Here is a 19,876-nt window from a genome sequence, read left to right as displayed (position 1 = left end):
GCGACAATATGCAAAAGCAAGAAGGGGAAGTGTGACAAAAAGCAGAGCAAAAATGAGTTTATTGAAAAGACCAATTAAAGGGAAATCGGCTGTTTATCAACTGATCGAAAATTTAAGACCATCGCTCAAACTGTTCTTGTTAATCACTTCAAAAATTGATTAGGGCATGCTTGATGCAAGTGTTTCCAGGTGGCTATTCGGAACGTTGCTCCAAGTGGCGAAGATGGTTACATGAAGGGCACCAACTGATGGGAATTTTTATAAACTTCCCTTGCCATCCATCCCCAAATGTTCTCTATGGGTTTTAAATCAGGGGAACATGCGGGATGGTCCAAAAGAGTAACGGTATACTCCCTGAAGAAGTCTTTGGGCAAGCGAGCAGTGTGAACGTTGAAAGTAACAAGGGGTGCCCGCAACCAGCCGTTGTTTGATGACCCTGCACCACCTAAAGTTGCAGTGTTCCACTGAATGAAAAAGCACCACAGATCATGATGGACCCCACGGTGGAGGGTAGAATAGAAAACATCTCAGCTGGGATCTCCTTGTCATGCTAGTAACGTTGGAAGCCATCTGGTATATTCTAGCAATTTTCAACTGGTTTTAAGATTCTGATCAGTTCTGTACCATGACTGTGCAATATTTTTTAATCCAATTTACTTCTTAATAGTGGATAATTTAGATTAATATATTGTATAAAATATTTATATTTGGATACAAATATTAATAGTTTTTAATATTATTTTTGTATTTGTCTTATCTGTATAATTTTTATGATGATAATTATTATATAACTCGGGCTGCACGGCAGTCGAGTGGTTAGCACGCAGACCTCACAGCTAGGAGACCCGAGTTCCATCCCACCCTCAGCCATCTCTGTATGGAGTTTGCATGTTCCTCCTGTGAATGCGTGGGTTTTCTCCGGTTACTCTGTTTTCCTCCCACATTCCAAAAACATGCTAGGTTAATTGGCGACTCCAAATTGTCCATAGGTATGAATGTGAGTGTGAATGGTTGTTTCTCTTTATGTGCCCTGTGATTGGCTGGTGACCAGTCCAGGTTGTACCCCGGCTCTCAACCGAAGACAGCTGGGATAGGCTCCAGCATCCCCCCGCAACCCTCATGAGGATCAGCGGTAGAAAATGAATAAATTAATTATATAACGCTTCATCTCACAGAACATGATGATTTTTTTAGCTTAATTTCTTGCAATATACATACATTCATATATTTTATATACTTAAGGGGATGGGAAAGCATGTGGTGCAGATATGCTGCCTTCTCAAAGCTAAATAGCACAGGAGCTTTTATTATATTGTATAGTGGGAAAAAGTCAACCATTGCTACTTTTTAATTACTAACTTTATTTCTGTTGGCCCAAAACGTTAAAATGAATTCCCTCTTCAGAGACCTCCCACCCAATCGCTCTGCTTGTTTATGTTTTCGTGTTCTCATCACTGAATCCTTTTCCCACTGGCCAGGCCAAGGAAGGAGCTGACCAAGACGGCCGCAAGTCCTTCACCAAGAGAGTCTCCAAGGCAAGCGAGGCCACAGACGCTCCCTCTGGGGCCGATGCCCAGCTCCTGGATCCCATCACGGAAGAGGATGAGAAGTTGGACCACAGCACGAGTTCCAGGACCAACCCAGCTGGATCTCGCTTCCGCAAGCTGTCTAGCGATGAAGACTCGAGCCCGGAGGAGGCAGATAACACCACACCTCTACTCCACAAAGAAGCCAAAGCAAAGCCCTCCAATTTCCTCACCAAAGCATACCTGGATCAGTCCAGTGACAGCTCCCCAGAGCAGGCAGGAGGCGAGCCCGGCTTAGCGAAGGGTGCGATGGAGCTAGAGCTGGAGGTCCTGGTGAAGAAGAGAGGCCTCCTCCCCAGCAGCCTGAGCGGCCTGCAGGACGCGACAGTAGCCCGCATGTCCATCTGCTCCGAGGCGGCGTCCGAGGCGAGCCTGATGGCGAGCAGCCCGGATGAAGGTTGGCCCGCTGGCGGGGTGAGCAACCTCAACCGCAGCGACAGCAACACCACGCTCAACAACAACAGCAGCGACGCCAACTCCAACGCCAACAACAGCAGCCACCAGCAGCAGGCTGCCACCTCCCCCTCGAGCGTCTCGCCAGCTGTCATTATCTCACCAGGCAGCGGCACCACCATCACCACGGCCACCGTCCACCACAACCAGAACCTGCGTTCCATCAGTCTGGGAGACGAGAGAGAGAGCGTCCTTTGAGGCCACATACTTTCACTATCAATGTTGTCAAGTGCAATAGAGGAAACGTAGAATGTGTTAGCTATTAGAAAATTTGGATTGTTAATGGTGCAGTTGTGTCTTCATTGTGGTGCTTGTTATCTGTAGATGGAATGTTACAAAAAATACTTTGTTAGCTTGAAAAGAAAACAAAGGTAAAGGCGTGAAATGGATATAAATGTTTGTCAGTGGACCTTTTTTCTGTTAAGCTATTCGCATGCACTCTCAATGTTCCAAAATAATGTTCTCGCATCTAAACTATGTCAAATTGTGTTATTTAAATCAATACACCTTTTTTTGCTGTCAACTCTTGTACTGACTTTTTCTTCTTGCAGGAGAATCGGATCACTCATGCCGTTACAATGATAGTTGTATCCCCAGTCGTCCGATAGATGGCGCACTTTCCATACAAACGGTGCTTCGGCTTGATGCTGGCTGTCAACTCTTGGTGATGACCTCCCCTCCGAAAGTGGGGTACCTGCAGGGGTCCTATGAGGACACTTACAAGGTACTTCAATACTTAAGCAGACTATTAATGATATATTGTATTACATATGCAAATAAGTTCAAACAACAATGCTCAGTTTTGACATTTCAAAAGGTGTTGATTTCGATTTTTAAAGCTTTTGAAGAAATAATGGCAAGTACCCTGACATACACACCCAGTACTAAAGTGTCACTTTACCATGCCAGGCAGTCCTTAATTTGTGCTTTTTAAAAGAACAAAATCTGCTTGTCTCATTTGTCATACAAAAGCAAAATTTCCATATTTGTCTAGTTTTTTAAAACTATATATATCCCCATGCAATAAAACAGCCTACAGCCCCCTCCACACCCCTTTTTGCTTTAATGTCTCGGCCTGTCACGCTTAAACCATCTAATCCCATTTACTTTACATGGCACCCAAGGAAGTAAAAGTGCAGTCAGAGAGCGCCCTACATAAGCGTTTTATGCAACTGTGCACCCTGAGGTGCTGTTTGCCTATGTGTGAAGTGACGCACTGTGTTTTTGCACCATTCTGGGTCACATTGTGGTGGTTTGATCCACCGGAATCGTAATTTGTGGAGGAATTCTCAAAGTGACAAATGGTATATTCTACCCACCTCACACACAAGGAATCGTAATATGGTTGCTTTTGACATTTATTTTGTATAAAAAAGGTACAATTTACATTACTTTTATAAAAAGTTTCAGCATAATTAAGTACAACATTACACGTTTTGCAGAGATGCCTGCAACTATACAAGATAAACTCCCGAGAAGAGTTCACAAGGTCATTTTTTTTCTTTTTTTACTTCTTTAAACAACGTCCAGTCCTTCATGTGCCAACAATTCTGACAAGACAAGACTAAACCTTTTTTCCTTTTATACAGTAAATAACCAAGATCCCACCTCCGCAAAAAAGCGAAGACTTCCAACAGGGAGGGTGAGAATAAGAAGAGGAAAGGCGGAAAGGGGGGAGATAGCAATAATAATAATCCTCATGACAATAATCTCATTTTTCCTCCCACTATTGGGAATATAAACGCGCCTTCCATTTCCAGAAAGGACCCACAAATAATAAATCTTAAGTTAAATAATAACAAATTGTCCAAAAAACAAAGCACATCACATCATAAAGATTGTCCCATAATAAGCACAAAGTCTCTCATCATGATGGGAGGAAAAATAATCCAGCAGGCCTGGAGGAGGACAGAGGATGGGGTGTGGTTTTCTCTTTCTTTTGTAAAGGAGTAGGGGGGAAGCCCTGCATGCTCCCCAGGTCCTGTGTGATTTTTTTAAAGTCTTGACCAAACACCTGCAAAAGATTGAGAGAGAGACAGAGAGTGAGATAGAGTGAGAGAGAGAGAGAAGAGAGAGAGGCGTGTTTAGAAAAAGGCAAACAGGGCAGAGTTCCGGACAGACTGGCGCCAGGGAGGAAGCCACACAGTTTTTTAACATTTAACCAAACACTCCCAATACTAAGCAAACCCTGCACTCCAGATGTACACACACACACATACACACATGTTTTTGCACAAGTTTAGCTTCCAATCTGGGGAAGAATCATCGTAATTGCCGCTCAGCTGGCGCCTACCCACTTCTTGTACCAATTATGTGCAGACATCGTCCAAAACAGCCATTATTTTCCCTCCTTGCACATGCCCTTCATTATAGACACAAGAGGCTATAATGCGAGCCTGACAACTGCCTACAGGGAGGAATTGCTTCCATTGCATGCACATAAATATCCACCAACTGCATGTTTTTACTGTAAGCATATGGCAGTATTTGGATCTAGGTTGCACAAGCATATTGCGATGTCACTGGCACAAATGTCCGATTGGTTCGCTGACTGGAAATGTAATAAATCAAATAAAAGAGCCTTCTTGGCCGGCGTGCATGAGCAGACAGGAGCACCAGACTACTTACCGCCTTTAGCGATGCAGAGTCCGGCTGTCATCTGTCGTCAGCTCCGATGGCAACTCGGGAGACTGAAAACAAACATGTTATTTGGACGCGGTCTCGTTTTCACAAAAAAGAGGGAAATGAGCCACTTGAAAGAAGACGGGTACCTGTAGCGAGAGGATGCTGATGTCTGTGTTGAGGGTGGTCAGCGGGGTCCTGGATGCTGCCGGAGCCCCTTGGCCCGGTCGCGACGGGTGATGCAGGCTAGTGCCCAGTGCGACGTTTGTGTCGAGCGCGATCTGCAGGTCCAGGATATAGTCGATGACGTGCTGCAGGATTTCCATCTTGCTGACGTTCTTGTTCTGGGGGATGCTGGGCACCAGCTCCTTCAGTTTGGAGTAGCAATCGTTCATGTTGTACAGCAAGCTCAGCGGGTCGTCCACTGGGGTCTTGCTCCGCGACAGCCCCAGCGAGTGCTCCGTCAAGGCGGCGTTGTTTTTCCGGAAGGACCGTACGGGGCTTATTGCTTTCATTTTCTTCCTAAGTTTGAATTTCGATTCTTGGGAGTAAGCCAGTTGGTTATTTTAAGTCCAATTCGTTCAAGCGATGATCGGTCAGACTGGATTAACGGCGCAGCAGAGTGCTTTATATAGGCGGCAGGTTGGCAGCTACTGAAAGGCGGGACTAATGCGCTGATTGGCTGGACGGATTGTATCACTCAAAGCCGGCTCACGCTCCTATTGGCTCTCTTCGGCACACGCCCACCTCTCGTCCTAGTCGTTACCAGTGGCAACGCGAGTAAGGAGGCGGAACCCACAGGACAGCCTCAGCAGCTCCGGTGGGCAATTTGGAAAATTAAGCCCTTACCTGTTTCTGATCAAGAGAATTAATGCATCACAAGCCTCGCAATTGACGTTGACAAGGTGTGGCCAATAACTCAAAAACACAAAGTGATTAACTCACTTATTCACAAACAAAACCTCCCCTCCTTGAAACATTTTGCTTCATAGACGTGTCTCTGATAATGACTGTGTTATGAATGTGGGGAAAAAAACATGATTCTTGCATTTTCAGTATTTTGTTGTCACCAGGACGCGTGTGTTAGATCCACACGAACCACAAGCGCGTCTGATTAATCCACACAAGTCCGGACCGGTGTGAAGTTTCTGCGCTGAGCTGCCAAGCTTCACCAAGAAGGGGGACGTCAAAAAACGGTCAGCCTCATTCACACGCTGCATTTATGTGGATTTTTTAATGTGTGAGTGTTTTTACTCGTTAAACGTCGTTACACAGCATACAAAATACTTTCCAGCCGAAATGTGCGTCAGAGTGATGGAGGATATGAAAGCCCACTTCATTAGGTACACCTGCACCAACCACCCTATTGTGCTTTGCATCCCATATGAGCTGTTGGTAATATTTCAGCCACCATTCATCTACACCACTACAAACTACACACAAAAATGATAAATGTGTCTTAAGTGGAGGAAAGATTTTAGGGACCATATGAGGGCTTAAGGGTAAAACGTGTGCTGTTTTTGATAAACTCTCAATTTACCCCCAATAAATAATGCAGGGGTGTCCAACCTAAGGATATGAGAGGCTACTTTGATACACGCTGAGCATTCAAGCTACCTGAACAGCTTTTGTGTTATACTATGTGACAAAGACCTGTGTGATATCTAACTGTCACATTCATAATGAAATCATTTTATTTCACGAAAATGTTGAAGACTGATAAAAAAAAGTAGCTGCAGACGTAAATGGCCCCAGTGCCGCACTTTGAACACCACTGCAATAGTACATCAAATCAATTATTGACTGAATCAAGACTGAAGTATCATCAGCCTTACTTTGCACTTCATTTTGTAAAATATTGTATTAAGTCAGTGGGAAAAGTCAGGTGGTCTTATGGCAAAAAAGGACAAATATTTGTTTTATGTATATAAATAAATTATGACTTGAGGTGATGCAATGATTGTATGCAGTTCACATTTCATATTTATTCAAAAAAATTTTGAAATTTTTTAGAAATTTATATCACTTTATTGTTTTTTTAATCAAACAAAACAATGCATCAAAATCAAAGTTATCAGTTATTGATCTCTGCCAAGCAAGCACTAATACCTCATTACAAATATTGTGCTTTTTACATTTTGAAAAACACAACTTTGCACTTGTGGTTATAGAGTTGACGCTGATATAAAAATTAACTATAAGAGAAACACGAACATATATTACATTTTTATTACTCATTAAGGCATAGATTTGGGACATAAGGGTACAAAGTGTAACTTTATTTTAAAAGTAAAGCCACATATTTATTGTTAATGAATTGTGCAGCTGTACCTAATGTTGTGGCCCTGAATGAACATGTGTACTGCAGGAACACCTAACCTGTCTATTGTGGTGGGTGCAACATTCGTACATACAACATACTGTATGTAGTATACATATGACCCCCCCCCCCTCCCCCGCCCCTGAGAGGTCAGGGACTCATGGTGCAAGAGCATCACCACCACCATCATCATCATCATCATCATGAGGGTCTTCACGCTCTTTCTCCTCTCTCTCTTTGCAGCAGACTCTCTGGCGCCGGAGCCGTGACGTCACAGGACTCACAACAACAAGACCCCGAGCAAGCCCTCACGGCGCCGGTCAGGCGGTTTCCATGGCAACGTCGGAGCGTCAATGCTGGTGGCTGGTTCTCAGCTGATCGACCCGAGGTCCGTACACGTCCACACACACACACACACGCACGCACGCACGCACACCATGGGCAAGTGATGGAATGTTGTGTTTTGCCTGCATTTGTTTGAGGTGGGAAGACCAGTTCCCCCAGTTTGAAAAGCTTAAAAGTAAACAGTGTGTACTGTTTACTTCACTGGTCGCAAATGGAGTTGTGTGTACCTAATGTTGTGACGCACAACTTCAAGACATATGTACCAAAAATGACTGTATGCATTTAATAATTTGCTAGTTTGATAATATTTGAGCACATATATTCGAATGTAATATATTCTAAAATTAAATATGAACATTATTTAATTATGAATGTAGAATTGTATTAGATTAATTTGATATCTATTACTATTCTATATTATTTATAATGTGTTTGACTTTCATGTAGTTATTTATTTGCAGGACTCTTTCTTTGATATAGTTCTAAAAATGATATTAGATAGTTCTTTAATTATAAAAGGTTATATTTATTTGTGTTGGTTTTGCAACGTGTCACTGGGCTTTATTTCAGGCTAGTTTTTAACAGATATTAGCCGCTCCTGCAGTCATTAATTTGCATGCAACTACCAAAACACAATCTCCTCTATACAACTGATGGTAATTGAAACAAGTATGTGAATGTAGTATGTAGTCTTCTGTCGCCTCGGAGTCAGCTGTTGTTGCTATTAGTGCAAATAGCATTGTAAAACCGGCTGATTGAGCCTTGCTTTAACAACACTAAACACACCAAAAACAGTAGTTTCACAGTTTTTGTCCAACTTATGTTTTCCAAACTGACAGTCAAACGACCACACGAAGTCACTCGCAAAATTACGGCAGTGTCCTTTTCGTCACCAAGCTCTCCATAATTATTAAAAATCGAAAACCAAACGTGTCCTGCATTGTAACACGTCCTTACCGTCGTGTGTTTGAGTCTCACACTGTGTAGTGCAAACTCTCGCAGTGGTCCACTATGTGGGGGCGTGGCTTATGATTATACGCCACGCCCCCGAATCCAACCCGTGTGGGAATATCTACAGTGAGGTTAACTTTTTTTTTTTTTTAACAATCTATGGATACTGTTATTTATCTATTTATTATCATATCGTGTAGCATATATCCTATATCCCATATCTCACAAGTTTGAGGAACTTTTCCAACTGGTGACCTGGCTCTTGTTTCGGTCCCACACTTGGTCAGCTTCCTCTATTCCAAGGGGAATTGAGACCTGAAATGAGGTTATGAGAACTCCTCTCTGGTAGGGAGTGTAACGGCTCTGTGCGTTTCTCCAAAGTGCATCTCTACAGAGCTGCTACTGTCCTTGGTTTCATTATTTAAATTAACCACATGTAGGAATCTTACCTTTTTAAAGCGATGTCTCAATTATTTCCTGTCACGGTGTAAGTACATAGAGTACAAAGAACACCACCAGAGAAAATATGTATTACTTGCTGTTACTTTAAGTAGTGTTTTCATTGGATACTATACAGGATGACTGATAGTCTACTATGTTCCTATGTAGAAGCAGAAGTACCAGATGAAATCACATGCAACCTGAGTCATAACGGTAACATGTACTGTATTATTGTGGATGCGGACAAGCAGTGTTTCTTCTCAAGAGATAATACTGTAAAAATGAAACTTGGACATACTTTCGAGTAGTCCGTGTGCAGCTCGTGTAACAGTATGAATTTACTGTTGTAAAAAATAGCTGGCAACACCAGAGTCATGTTCATGGGATAATAAAGCTATCCTGCTACAGTATATAAGCTGTACACTGGCTACCCTTTCGTTTTTAGTATTAGTATTTTAGTATTGTCTCTGGAGGAGATACAGTATGACAAAATGGCTGCTGAAATGTGAGATTGCGAGATACTCCACCTCCTCGTTCAGACAAGAAACCCACCGAACCAGCGTGTTATCGCTTTCGTCCTGGTCTCAGTTTGACACCAAGGTACCGTGATATCTTACCCTGGCCTCACATGCAGATTTGTGGCAATGAGCACGTTGAAGTGGTCAGGTGGATCATTGGACGCATCACAACAACAAAGGTTCTCACGGTCATAATCCTTTTGGCCTCTTATCGCTCATCCCCCCTCCTCCTCCTCCTCCTCCTCCTCTTCAGCCATCTCATCGGCTCACAGAGGATCAGACCAAGCAGTGCAGACGCTCTCGATTGCCTTTCCCCTTTCACTTAAAATCCCTGTTACTTTCTCTTTGTCTTGTCTTTCAGCTCACCTGTCCTCATTTTCTCACTCTGCACTTATTTGACACTTAACTTTCTCTTTCTGCTCCCTTCACAGACCCTCTTGTATACAAAAGGAGAGTTACTCTTTCAATGAAGAGTCTAAGTAAAGCTTGCTGGGCCACATTCAGACCAGGAGGCTGGTGGAGAAACTTGCAGTTTTGATTAGAATCCCTGAAGTTCAGCTTAGTAACCCCAATTTGGCTCGATTCTACGGGTGAGTGTGTAGGCGAGACGGCTGTAGTTGCGCTTTTGATGCTTCTCCAGCATGTAACTTTACTGCAAAGCTACAACGTCCAATGTCATATTTTATTATTTTCTTGATGAAAGGTGTTCAAAGCATTGTAGTAGAGGGTAAGTGGCTGGTGTGCATGCACGTAGTACATGATATCACCAACTGCCATGCTGCTGTGACCACTCTTCTGTTTAGAGGCGGGAGATGAGGAAAAAGTGACATGCATGCACATGGCGATATATTGAGGCCGACCAAATAATTGGTTAATTGGCGACTCCAAATTGTCCATAGGTATGAATGTGAGTGTGAATGGTTGTCTATATGTGTCCAGGGTGCACCCCGCCTCTCACCCGAAGACGCTCGGATAGACTCCAGCACCCCCATGGACCATCGTGAGGATAAACGCTAGAAAATGAATGAATGAATGAATGAACACAGACCAACCTCTGTTTTCAAAATTGAACTTTGGTTTTAGTACACCGTCTTGGTTTACATACATGCAACAAAGTAAAATCAAGTATCGTGTCATTGAAATTGAGTCCCCAAACAAAACACCACATGCACTTCTGAATCACTGTCCATGCAGTTTTTGAGTACATCTGCTCAATAACCTGCCAAAGGGCAAAAGAACATTGCAAGTGCCCGCAATTTCATAAAGAAGGTGAAAAGCACTATTGAATCAAAAAAATAACACATTGCATAGTGTGATGATGGCATCTTCTCTCCTCCTCTTTCTCCGTCTTCGCCAACAAGAGTTTTCATTCATTCATTCATTCATTTTCTACTGCTTTTCCTCACAAGGGTCGTGGGGGTGCTGGAGCCTATCCCAGCTGTCTTCGGGCGAGAGGCGGGGTACACCCTGGACTGGTCGCCAGCCACTTACAGGGCACATATAGACAAACAACCATTCACACTCACATTCATACCTATGGACAATTTGGAGTCGCCAATTAACAAGAGTTTTGAATAAAGGTAAAAATTGTATGAAATTTTCACGTCATTTAATTACTTCACATTGTTTTTCTGTACTCTAACTACAAAAATATATTAATATTGAATCCTATTTTGTGGAAATTCATATATCGCGGGTCAGGTCTGAAACTAAATGAACCACCACCGAGAGATGACTGTGGTAGTTCTTTGTGGATGTAGCTCAACTCACCCTTGCTGATGTCAATGTCAATTAGAAAATTAGTTGAGACTGAATAAACAGTGCCTCTGCTGGTTGCAGTGAAGTAGTGCATCTCAGTCAACTCATCTTTGTCAATCACTTATCCATAGTAGGTACTCCTTAGGTACTGTGTATCTACACTAGGGGAGCTTTCATAACGTTTGACCAAAAAAACTAACCCAAATTGCTTGGTACTGCTTGGGACGTATTAGAACACTCCCCTTCATTAAAGTTTGCCCGGGTTAACGACCGTTTATTTTGATATCAGCAAAACAGGACCAACCTTTAGCTTCTATTAGCGTTATTAAAAAAGGCCCAGAGGGAGCATTTACTGTATGGCTGCGGTAGTTTCAGGCTTCGTGAATGTGTGTATGTGTGTGTGTGGCTTTATATTATTGGGACTTATTGGAGTAATAAGCTAATGGAATTAAGGTGCTGGATTTCACGCACCCTTGCCAAGATTGGGCATTAAAAGGATATGCGGCGAATAAATAGAGCTCACTAAGCAGATGAGATGGCGACACACGGAGGAGACTGCAGTGAGAGTGGACACACTTGCATTGGACTCAGAAGACAGACCAGTTAAAATGCTGAATGCAAAGAAACTTCTCCTTAACCCCCCCCCTTGCCGGAGAGGGAAAAAGAACTGCTGGAAGCGCACCTAACACCCTGTCGATGGAAAGCGGGGATTTCTATATTTGCCAGCTAATTACTTACATGAAAAGCCCAATCAGAAAAAAAAAAATCCAAACACTAACCAAAAATAAACCGGCGTTTTGTTTGAGTCCTGCATCAGCTGTGCCAGCAGCGAGTCGTCTCCATTACAGATAATTCATCTGATGTTTGTGTTGCGCGGTGGATTAGCTGGGAGGTGTTGCTGTTGGCCCGTGCTGTAAAAGGCTCTCATCTGTATTTTAATGGAGTAAGAAGCAGTGGGAGGATGTGGCGGCGTGCCACAATTACACAGTGAAAGAGGGGCCTCGTATGTAGCAGGTAATCTGTTTGTGAGAGGGTTTTATCCGTATAAATGGAATTAGAGGACAGTTTGATGACACATTAAAAAGGCAACACTGGGATCGTATGTGTTTACCTCCAAGCACCGCGATGCCATATTTGGTCGACCTTAATTGGGGATTGTGTGCCATTTTGGTGCTATGAGGGGGAATAGTGAGTATAAATAACACTGGAAACGACACAAGAATGGCACTTAGTAGAGCAAAGACCTCCAACAAGGTTGAACTATGAAGAAAAGGTGACTTCCTGGTTCATAACGACTTTTACTTTGAGGCAGGGTCATCTCAATGTAAACAGCAAAAATAAAACAATAATACCTCAAACAAAAATGAAAAAAATATACAGCACAATTAAGTTGTTTGTATGTTGGTTAGTTAGCGAGGTACTTCCTGGTTTACCAAAAATGACAGGACTCTGCCGTTCTTAATCAAGCAGGGAATAGGCAGTACAACTAAAGTGGAAAAAAAATCGCTCACTTTATCGTGTTCTCCTCCCATTCTGTGTGGAAGTGGTAAGTTTTTGGCTTCTTACGTTGGCCTTCTTTCGCATACCGTTTGAAACGTTTTCTTAAACTTAGAATAAGTAAATGAGAGAGGCTCACTAGTTAGCTTGGTAGGTTGCTAGTAGCCAGAGGTGTAAACAAAGAAGAATATGATAACAGTAATGGTTTAATTTTATTTGAACATGCATACAAGTTAGAGTGAAATACATTACATAACATAAATCACACTTCCACACGTCCAAAAGGAGTAGGAAGAAGCTGATTTAATAATTTGCAGAAATTCACTTATCAACTAAATTAACTGCAATAAACGAGGTATAGTGTGTTGTGAAAAACTTACATGATCAAAAATTGATGCCACAATTCCTTCCATGTGCAGGCATGAAAATAATGTGCATACATGCAGTCTACAGTCATGTGGCAGTGCACAGAAAGCTTACAGATGGTGGGGGCCGTGCAAGGCAGCTCTTTGGAGCCCTTTCACAGCGTGGCTTGAGGAAGAAAAGGCTTGTCTTCTATCAGCAGTGTTGACATTGGGATGGCACCTAATTAGGTTTAGGCCCAGCACAGCATGCATGGTTAACTAGGCTGGCCTACGCCTCAGGCTGCACTGATCCCAAGGTGACTGCTACACTATAGCCCAACAATGACACTACACGCTCTTGTGTTGGAATACGACCCCAATATACTTTATGTATGTGTGACATTCTCAGGACAATCCAGTAGGATTCAACTGTTTAATAGCAGAATTGTTCAGAATTTGAAGCACATTCATTCATTCATTTTCTACCGCTTTTTCCTCACGAGGGTCGCGGGGGTGCTGGAGCCTATTCCAGCTGTCTTCGGGCGAGAGGCGGGGTACACCCTGGACTGGTCGCCAGCCAATCACAGGGCAAATTTGAAGCACATTTTCTATAGAAATTAATTAATCTGTTCCAGCATCACTTGTTAAGTCACTTTTAAAAAAACAGGCATCACTACAGATCTTAAAATAAAGCACTTTTTTTTTTACATTGATGGACATAAATGGACTCTAACTGTAATTGAGCATGTAGTGAGCATTGTCTAACAGACATGAGCTTTTATTTGACGTCAATGATCACTTGACTCCGCTTTGCCAAGGGGAAACAAGGTGTCAAATGAACGGAAAGCAGACATAACAATAGGAAAATGAGGCAACAAATTCAAAATAACTATCCCAAGAATGAAAACCATAGTTATTTAGAAGGGGACATTCTGTTTTGAAGTGTTCCTTTTGAGTGAAAGGACAAAGTGTAACAGAGGGAGGCCGACAGAAGCTCTTGTGTGTGTGAGATCCGTTTCACAGTCGCCTTACTTCTCCACGGGGCCGCGCTTTGTGCCATCATAAACAGCTTCCTTGTGTGGAATCCCCGACAACCCACCCCTCTCTGATTCCATTTCCGCTTTATTGCCAGTTGGCCCTCATTGAAGTGTGATGGTCAAGCTAAAAAGAGGATATGAGCTGAAAAAGAGGATGCGGCTCGTCCAGCGGGGGCGGTGACTTGTGTATCGGTGCATGTACAGTATTGGGTAGGAGATGGGGCAGTTTTTGACTAAGGACGTTTGATTTTTTTTTTTTTTCCATAGATGATAGTCAGTGATGTTGGTTGATGCTGGCATAAGTTGCACTTCAAATTCTAGACTTATCTTCAACCTTTTCAAAATAGTTCCACACATTATGAGCCAATAAGTCGGACGCTCCTAGGATTCAGAGCTAGCACTAAGGTCAGCTCCTTGGATTGTTCCACTCATTTTAATAATGCGTGATAAGTATAGGTCTGCATTGCATTATTACTAATGCATTATTGGTAAAATAACTATAGTCAGAATGGTACATTCTTGATAGGATTCAATTAAATCAGACTCTGACTAGAATAGTCGACTATTCTAAGGCTGCTCTGCTGCTGTCTGTCTGCTCTCCTTTGGTCCTGCCAAGGCGGACCCACCTGCACTCACCTGGGAGCAATTCCTCACACTGGATCGCTGCCAGATTGTTGTAACATCTACACTGGCTTCCAAGGAGCTCGACCTTCTTCTCCTGTTTTTCTACCGTGCGCATATACTCCTCCTTTAAACTGCTATATTGAATGAGTTCTTATGCAAGCCCCACTCGTTTTTTTAGTAGCTCCCTCAGTTGCATTTCAGTACCGTGTGGCTTCGGCTTGTTTTGTTAATCTTTGATTTTTCGTTTTCCCACTTTTTTGGCGCTCACTTTTTATTACTTACATTATGTTTTTGGCTGCACGGTTGTAGAGTGGTTAGCGTGCAAGCCACACAGCTAAGAGACCCAAGTTTGATTCCACCCTCGGGCATCTCTGTGTGGAGTTTGCATGTTCTCCCTGTGCATGTGTGGGTTTTCTCCCACATTCCAAAAACATGCTAGGTTATTGGCGACTCCATATTATTCATAGGTATTTGTCTATATGTGTGATTGGCTGGCGACCAGTCCAGGGTTTACCTTGCCTCTCGCCCAAAGACAGCTGGGAAAGGCTCCAGCACACCCATGACCCTTGTGAGGATAAGCGGTAGAAAATGAATGAATGAATGAATGAATGAACGTTATGTTTTTGCTGGTGTTTGTCTGTTTGAGTTCAAAATAACTTAAAGGTTGTGATTTGGGTGACATTTTCAGGAATTGTCGAAAATGGAAGAATGGAACAAGGGAGGAACAAAAGAGCTGATTAAATTATTTTTCTGCACCCAGGAATTTTGTTAAAGGATTCTTTTAACATTCCAAGATAGGACCATTTTCGGCATCTGTGCATATAACACAAAAAATGGTCAGCGCAGGAATCGGTTTAAAACAAACCACATTGACTTAAAGGGGACCTATTAAGTTCACTTTTCGGCCTTTTTCAAGTTGTGGACTCCATCTACACATGAAAACCAGCATAGAAAACTTTCTAGATCTTCCAGAATCTGCACCTATTCCTAGTCAAAATAGGTCTGGCTGTCTGCCTATTGTGGCTCTCTGGACTGTGTGGCTCGCCCAATTGATCGGTAAATTCTGGATTTTAGAATTGCTTGGCCTGAGTAGTGGTCTGTGACAAGTGCGAGAGGAAGAAGAAGAAGGAGGAGGAGGATGGGGGGGCGGGCGTGTTGTGGTCCGGTCATATTCAATCCCAGCTCCTTTTGAGAGAGAAGAGGGGAAGACGTCGGAAGAAAGAAGGCAAAAAAAAGAAGAAAAGAAAAGAGAGCCACCCAGGCTTCATTACCATGTCAATCTGAAGAAAGAGCGCTAGAAGTGGGTAGAAACGGGCCGGCCAGGGCCCAGCAGTGGGGCCGGATCCATATGGTGCTGCCGGCGCTGGAATGAATAGTGAATGGATAGTGGAGCGGCTGGGGCTGCTGGAATCTGCCTCCAAGCCTTTGTGAGCAGGATGACCAAAGACAAGAGGGAGCTCTGCAGATGGCCCAGCCTATAAATAGCGAGCTAGTCTATCTCCGTGCTGTCACTCTTCTTGTCTAGTTGCCTACCAGCTCACCCCCCCATTCCAAAAAAAAAACCACCTCCCTTGCCCCACGTGATGCCCTGCCTCTGGACACCACCAGACAATCCAATACTCTCACTCCTCATCAGAAGATGCAACATCACCTCTTTGTCCACACTTCCTTGTTTCCAAACTGAACCCTTAAGCATCCCTTAAGCATCTTTGAGGGGTCTGTGTCAGAATGTGTGTGTGTGTGTGTTGGGGAGTTGCACAATCGCACAAACCCGAGCCCAAGAAGGTAGAGAGACTGTGTAGTTGTTTACAGTCCAAACTTCTCGCAGATGGACTTTAAAGTGAGTGATAAATCCGTGTCCAGATTGAGGGTCCTTTTGTCATTAAACTAAGCTTTAGCGCTGCTGTCCATCTGGCTGTGTGAGTGTGTGTACTTGTTTGAGAGTGTGAGTGTGTACACTGGACATGATCCGCGAGTAGAAAGACTACAAGCCTTTTTCTTTTCTTTTTTTTTTTTTTTTTTTTTTTTACATATAGCTAGTAAGCAAGCCTTCTGCTCCCATTTTTTTCCCTTGCACAGCTCCTCAGCCATTTTATATTACGTAGTATTAAGGGCCATATAGGAAATTAAAAGAGGGAGAATTTTTTAAATGAAATAACAAAAATATGACAATAGAATTATTTACAAATATGATTTTATAATAATGTCACATTCTTCATCATTCCAATAGTATAGCAGTATTTTAAGTCATTATCAATATACTATTACTAAAATTTGAAAATTTATACTACTTATCTACAGTGTATATTAGTGTTTTTTAATTAATTTTTTTCCCCAAAACTACATTGAGTTGAGTGTAAAAACAATCATGATGAACAATCATATTTGCTAACGTGTCATACAGTTGAGGAACAAAACAATACACGTTAACTTTCATCCATTTTCTATGCCGCTTATCCTCATTAGTGTCACAGGGTCATGCTGGAGCCTATCCCAGCTGAGTTAACTAATTCATGTTAATTAACCTAACATGCATGTTTTTGGAATGTGGGAGGAAACTGGAGTACCCGGAGAAAACATGCCCACTCCACACAGAGATTCCCAAGTGCAGATTCAAGCCCAGATTATGTTAGCTTTTTTTTATTATATGCAATGCACCATATATTTGTTATAGTTGAAGCTTTAAAGGGGACTTATTATACTAATTTTTGGACTTTGTATTGAGTTGTAGACTCCTACAGAGCAGCTACACGCGAGAAGCTTCCTGATCTTCCAGACTCTGCGCCTTTTCCAAAAGCTGTCGAGGACTTCTGGAAACGTAATGGTTTAATTCAGCTTGAACATGCACACAATTCCGCATGTCCGCGTTTGCTAAGTGCAGGCAATCTTCAGCCCACATAAGAAAGTGCGGGTCGCAGTGACGTCAGTTGAACTCTGTAAAACGGAGTGCGCAGAGCCATCCAAACCTGCTTTCAGGGCTCACTTCCAAATGCACAAACCTCTTTGTCTGATGTATTGGCACCGTTTAACACGAAAATAAAACATTTATAGGTCAGGAATGAGGAAAAAGCATAATAGGTCCCCTTTAATAGAACTTCATAAAAAAATGGCAGAAAGAAATCAACATTAGAAACGATTCTAAGTCTGCTTACTTCATGCAGTAACATTTTTTCTTAACACAAAACGGTGACTGTCATGTAAGGAGAATGTCTGTGTAATTTCCACATTCACCTTACCTTGTTTACGTAACATCCTGTGTGTATTCTTCTTCTTCTTTTTATACTTTGTTGATGCTGCTGCAAAAAACAAACCAACTTACACTTAACCTGAGATGCTGTTTAATGAGTGACATCGGAGGCGCATTTTCACTTCAAATGAAATACAAGTCAGTTCAAATTCACCACAATGCACACACACGTGCACTTTACCTCAAGTTGCTACAAACGTAGTAGTTTGTGTGTGCGGCCAGACACTGAGGTGCCCCGTGTGAGCTCACACCAGAGATAATTGTTAGTGATGGAGCCTCAAAGCAGACCTGCGGCAATGATTGTGTGTGTGTGTGTGTGTGAGAGAGAGAAAAGTAAGTCAGCTCTGGACCACACAGAATAGAAGCCATCCCATCAGTCAGGTTGGTGATGGGGCCGTTGACCTCGTTCTCTGGTGTTATGTTGACTTTTATTGTGCTGTGCAATTGTGCGACTCTCTAAAAAGGCCCTCTGATGTGTAATGGCTTCTTGGTGGCAAAAGCAGCCAGGTGCTCACAGCAGGTTGACTTGTCATGTAACTCATTGTGACATCATCCTTTTGTGTGTGTGTGCTGCAGAAATAGACATTGTAAGGAAAAAATATTTAAGATCAGAAGTTGGTCTAGAACAGGGGTGACCTCTCACTGCAGGAACTAAAAAATAATTGTTAGGTTAGTAGGTTTCAAGTCTTGTTTTCTTTATTTTTGTCAAGCTGTTGCACTTGTCTAGTGTCTCACACCTGGAAAACCACTGACTGAAATCTTAATTCTTCATCATCCTGAGACATTTTTGGACATGTTAGACGCAAAATGTCTTATTTTGGCCTGGCAGCGCCTGAAGAACATTGACTTTTTACCCCATAAAACACAACTTTTCGCTTCAAACTGCCTGCCAGAAACTGTCCAAGGCTGTGATCAAACCCAAGCCCTCTGCTTTGAAAGGGAGTAGTCTGTACCATTAGGCCAACAAGGACTAACAGAGTGATTTTATTCTGTAAACAATGCTTTGATGCACATCCTTTGGACAAATACAGAATGCACCACCTTGCACACAGATCACAGGACCCTAGGCACATTGTAGGGATGGGCGGTGCCAACTACTTGCCCCCTTCTGTTGTGTTGTCCGCAGCTGCATGCTTCCGATCCGGTGTGAAAAAGTTAGTTTACCATTGTTACCAACATGACTCCCCAAATCCCATAGAAACACTCAACATCTTCACTCTAAAAGAGTTGATGCTCCACCAGCTTTATGCTTTGCAGGAGTCCAAGTACATTTGTTCACATGGTGCATCCTGATGACATCAACACACACACCATAGTGAGATGCTTGGAATACAATTTAAATGTCATCCAAACTGTTTTTAGTTCCTCCAAACCAAACTTTCCCGTTCAACTGTCAACTTTTCAACTGTTTGCTTTCTTTGTGATGTATTGCCTCGAAAGACTCTTCCCAGCACGTCATCTGTTCAAACTCCTTCAATATATTTCAAATTAAGATGAACTGAACACTTAAGATAAACTGTGCTGTGAGAACACACACATACAAAAAAAAACGCTATCAGGAATGAATGAGGTTTTTTTTGTTGATGTTGCTTGGATGTACGGCAATCCATCATGGCGGTGTTGTGTTATGTCACTCCATTCCCAGTGGTTAAGTGTTTTTGTTTTTTTTTCAGCAATTGCGGCTGTGTTGGGAATGTGCTATCATCATGTAGTTTGCTGCCAATCTGACACATGAACGTATCAATGCTGTGGCGCCGCAGGGTCACAAACGATCACTTTGGTCGGAGGGAAGGTCACACGCTACATCATTACAAGGTTCATTACATAATGCCACTCAAGAATGGAAAAAACACGTTTTCACCCAGGGTGGACAGACACCTTTTAACTATCTTTGGCTCACTTTTGTGTTTTTTTACGACAACTACAGTGGAACCTCCAAATTGGAACACAATCGCAAACACTTCCGTGATGCTGGTTGTCTTACAAGTTGGCCATTATAACCCTTTTATTGAAAGGAATTATTTAAGATTTAACATTTTAGTAGCATTTTAACATTATTAACTGTCATACAAGGAGTTAACCACTGTGTAACCAAGCCAAATAAAACCAAAATAAAGTAAAATTGGAACACAT

At 42.5% G+C, this 19,876-nt stretch overlaps 2 protein-coding genes and 1 long non-coding RNA gene across 8 annotated transcripts in view; 2 read left to right on the top strand and 1 right to left on the bottom strand.

The window, feature by feature from the left end:
- kidins220a (kinase D-interacting substrate 220a) overlaps positions 1 to 2,622 on the top strand; it is a 47,333-nt gene extending 44,711 nt beyond the window's left edge. For 4 of the 5 annotated variants that reach the window (XM_058090395.2, XM_058090390.2, XM_058090393.2 and 1 more), the window contains one exon: positions 1,479 to 2,622. In XM_058090395.2, the coding sequence (XP_057946378.2) occupies positions 1,479 to 2,237 (759 nt within the window). In that variant the 3' untranslated portion in view covers positions 2,238 to 2,622. The remainder of the gene's footprint in view (positions 1 to 1,478) is intronic. The other variant, XM_058090392.2, reaches the window with a different exon arrangement.
- Positions 2,623 to 3,379: 757 nt separating this feature from the next.
- On the bottom strand, positions 3,380 to 5,279 carry id2a (inhibitor of DNA binding 2a). The gene is made up of 3 exons (XM_058090404.2): positions 4,811 to 5,279; positions 4,668 to 4,729; positions 3,380 to 4,053 (listed from the first exon to the last, which is right to left on the bottom strand). Exons 1-2 carry the CDS (start codon positions 5,174 to 5,176, stop codon positions 4,673 to 4,675), a joined length of 423 nt encoding a protein of 140 aa, XP_057946387.1. The 5' UTR covers positions 5,177 to 5,279; the 3' UTR covers positions 3,380 to 4,053; positions 4,668 to 4,672.
- LOC144901699 (uncharacterized) overlaps positions 4,838 to 19,876 on the top strand; it is a 149,088-nt gene continuing 134,049 nt past the window's right edge. Inside the window, exons 1-3 of one of the 2 annotated variants that reach the window (XR_013629761.1) lie at positions 4,838 to 5,566; positions 5,735 to 5,857; positions 7,225 to 7,369. This is a non-coding gene — a long non-coding RNA (uncharacterized LOC144901699). Of the gene's footprint in view, positions 5,858 to 7,224; positions 7,370 to 19,876 lie in introns of both variants that reach the window. The other variant, XR_013629760.1, reaches the window with a different exon arrangement.

The sequence above is a fragment of the Doryrhamphus excisus genome, linkage group LG14, assembly GCF_037039965.1.
Source record: "Doryrhamphus excisus strain RoL-2023G ecotype Guam linkage group LG14, RoL_Dexc_Guam_v1.1, whole genome shotgun sequence".
NCBI classification, from domain to species: Eukaryota; Metazoa; Chordata; class Actinopteri; order Syngnathiformes; family Syngnathidae; genus Doryrhamphus; species Doryrhamphus excisus.
Note: the sequence above shows the minus strand (reverse complement) of the source record. Positions and strands in the feature narration are given on the sequence as shown.